Source organism: Trichosurus vulpecula, chromosome 2, assembly GCF_011100635.1.
Source record: "Trichosurus vulpecula isolate mTriVul1 chromosome 2, mTriVul1.pri, whole genome shotgun sequence".
Lineage (NCBI taxonomy): Eukaryota > Metazoa > Chordata > Mammalia > Diprotodontia > Phalangeridae > Trichosurus > Trichosurus vulpecula.
This window is the reverse complement of record NC_050574.1, coordinates 380,070,606-380,073,368: the sequence shown is the minus strand read 5'-3', so window position 1 is coordinate 380,073,368 and position 2,763 is coordinate 380,070,606. Positions and strand designations below refer to the sequence as shown.

Sequence of the window (2,763 nt, the reverse complement as noted above, 5' to 3'; positions counted from 1 at the left end):
TGGTTCTTCGATGCTAAATGAACAATCAATGACATATTCAATCGAATTTCAATGGCAGAATAGGTCAGAGACAAACTCAAGCTCTAACGAGAGTATATAGTGCAACGGACTGTTCTACATACTCAGTATTTTATCATTTGGGTCTTTGAATATAAGGTCCAAATAAGTGCTGGCTCCGATTTAGAACTGCATGCTATCTAGAGCTGAATTGAGATATAACGATTCATCTCATTTAAGCACTGAATACTAAGGAGAGAAAAGAAGGCTTCCTTGCTCGTCTAGCTGGGTCTTAATGAAGCCAGGGAGCTGAGGACATATGTGCTGCTGATATCTTTGTTAATCAGATACAGTATGAACATCACAGGATGCTAGGATGGGTTGGAGGTAGGGAGAATCATTATAGGTGCCAATAGACTGTTACTTGGTAATTTTCATTTTGAGGGGGCTCAGAATTGGAATGGATAAATCATTTCAGGATTACAATTTGGGTTTTAAAGTTTTGGTCTTGTGTTCAGAACACTGAGCAACATGGCTCTGTCCTTCTCTCCCTCCTTAATGCTGATAGGTTGTGATTCTCAACACGCCATTCAAAAATGTGCTTCTCCTTCCAAAATGTCACCGCAGAGTGTCTAATATTTGTCCTGGTGTGTCATTACTATAATTTCAAACAGCTGGACACTTTTCATCTAAGGACTTCTCCAAAGCTTTCCAATATTTCAGCAGTTTTGCTGGCTTGACAAAATGACAGGTCACAATTTTCTTAAAGCGACAGGTAGAAAACCTAAGTCCATCTGGGAAAAATGTCTGTTCTGAGTGTAGTTCTTCTAGGTCAATTTTTAGTTCTGCAAGGCAGAGTCCAATAAAAACATCCTCCAGTTTAATAAATGGGACTTTTTCTGAAACATTATAAACCTCACTTGCAACGTCACTAGAAAAAACATAACCCGTTCCAGAACAAAAAGGTGGATATTTTTTCCATGGGTACTCATATTTACTTACATACCACTTACTAAATATATTTCTAATTGGAAAGTCATTCATCTTTAAAAAACCAGTAAAAAACTTAGTTGTTCTATTTTTCCTCATAAGGAGATCGGTTAGATAGTAGACATTTACAAACATATCAGAATCAGTCTTCATCACAAAGTCAGATTGAGGACAAAAATGGTGGACCCATTCTATCCCCATCATTGTTTTAAGAGTCAAATTGAAATATACATCTAAAAAGTCTTTCTGGATAATATCTCCGTATTTCTGACCTTCTTGTGTCACTGCATCATCATCCTTTGAATTTGTGATTCCTAGTAGAAAGTATGTTATTATACGTTTACCTTTTATACTTCTTTCTCTTCCCCAGGTCTCACGGATAGCCATCCGTGCCTTAATCTGAGTGTGGGATGAAGTCACCATGACAACCAAAAATGGAGGATTCTTTCTGCAGTCTATGTCTGGGAGCTGAAGAAAGTTCCCATCATCTTTCTTGAAAACTACTGTACCTTCTTTTCTTACACAAAAGATGCAGATTTCTGTTGAACTCATCTTAGATATGATCAAACATAAACAAGAAACCACAAGAATAGTAATGAAAACATGGATCATCTTGATCTTCAGGTAAATCATCTGAAAGAAATAAAATCAAATTATTAGACCCCAAAACTACCTCTTTCGGAACAATAATAATACTAGTTGACATTTATGCAATATGCTGTACTGGAAAAAAAATGAATGCAGAGACATCATGAGCCTGAATTTTAAACCTGCTTCTGATATTTCATAGTGCTATGAGAAGAAAATGATGCAGCTTGAGGAAGGCATTTCTACTCTCCAGGTTATCAGGGAGAATGAAGCCTGCTTTCAAAGTAGAAAAAGTGCTGCTGCATCATTATCATCTTCATCATCATCATGGCTAGCATTTAATGTATGATAAGAAAACCCAACTGATTCCATTTCTTCATCAATTCTATTTTAATTAATTCTGTCTGTAGTTGATTTTATTCTGTACTTTGTATAACTACCCAAGTCCCTTTCTTTTTCTCTGAGTTAAATTCATAGGTACAGAAGTTCAGCCTTCTTTGAGCTAAGTTGTCCCATAAATCACCTTAATTAAAAAAAATATATTATTTCTATACATCTTACTGCCCATGCACAGTTAGGGGAAACCTGCTACCTTACTAATGATCCTTGAATACCCACGCACAATTAAGGGAGATCTTTTATCTTGCTAACAAGCCTTGCAAGATAGAAGGTGGGCAGAAGGAAATCTGTTATCTCTGTTCCACTACTAAGCCCTGCAGGATGCAGATGGACTCCGTAAATCAATCAGCATTCCTTAACAACAAGGATGGTTTATTAGCCCCATTTTCCTGATATCCAGCCAATTATGCCGTCTCCCACATAGATGATACTACCAGTCGTATTGCTTTCTTTAGGCTTTGTAACAAATCATAACTTGTTTCCCACCTATGAAGTCCTGTTCTTTGTTCTGTGCTTCCCCCAAAAAAAACCATAAATAAGGCTAGCTTGCCTCACTTACTAGTCTTAGCTTTTCTGAGGCAGCTAAGATCCTATTTATTGGTAAATCCGTGCTTCACTGATAGATTTATCAGATTCCAAGCTTTGTACCTCAGTTTATCTTAACTTAAATCACTTTAAGGTTTACAAAGTGGTTTACAAATATTAATACATTTTATTCTCCCAACAAGTCAGGGACAGTTATTATCCACATTTTACAATTGAGGAAACTAAGGCAGAGTTAAGTGACTT

The 2,763-nt window shown here is 36.6% G+C and overlaps 1 protein-coding gene across 1 annotated transcript; it reads right to left on the bottom strand.

Moving 5' to 3' along the window:
- Positions 1-663: 663 nt before the first annotated feature.
- B3GALT5 (beta-1,3-galactosyltransferase 5) lies at positions 664-1,620 on the bottom strand. Its single transcript, XM_036747390.1, has one exon. It carries the CDS (start codon positions 1,618-1,620, stop codon positions 664-666), a length of 957 nt encoding a protein of 318 aa, XP_036603285.1.
- Between the last annotated feature and the right edge of the window lie 1,143 nt (positions 1,621-2,763).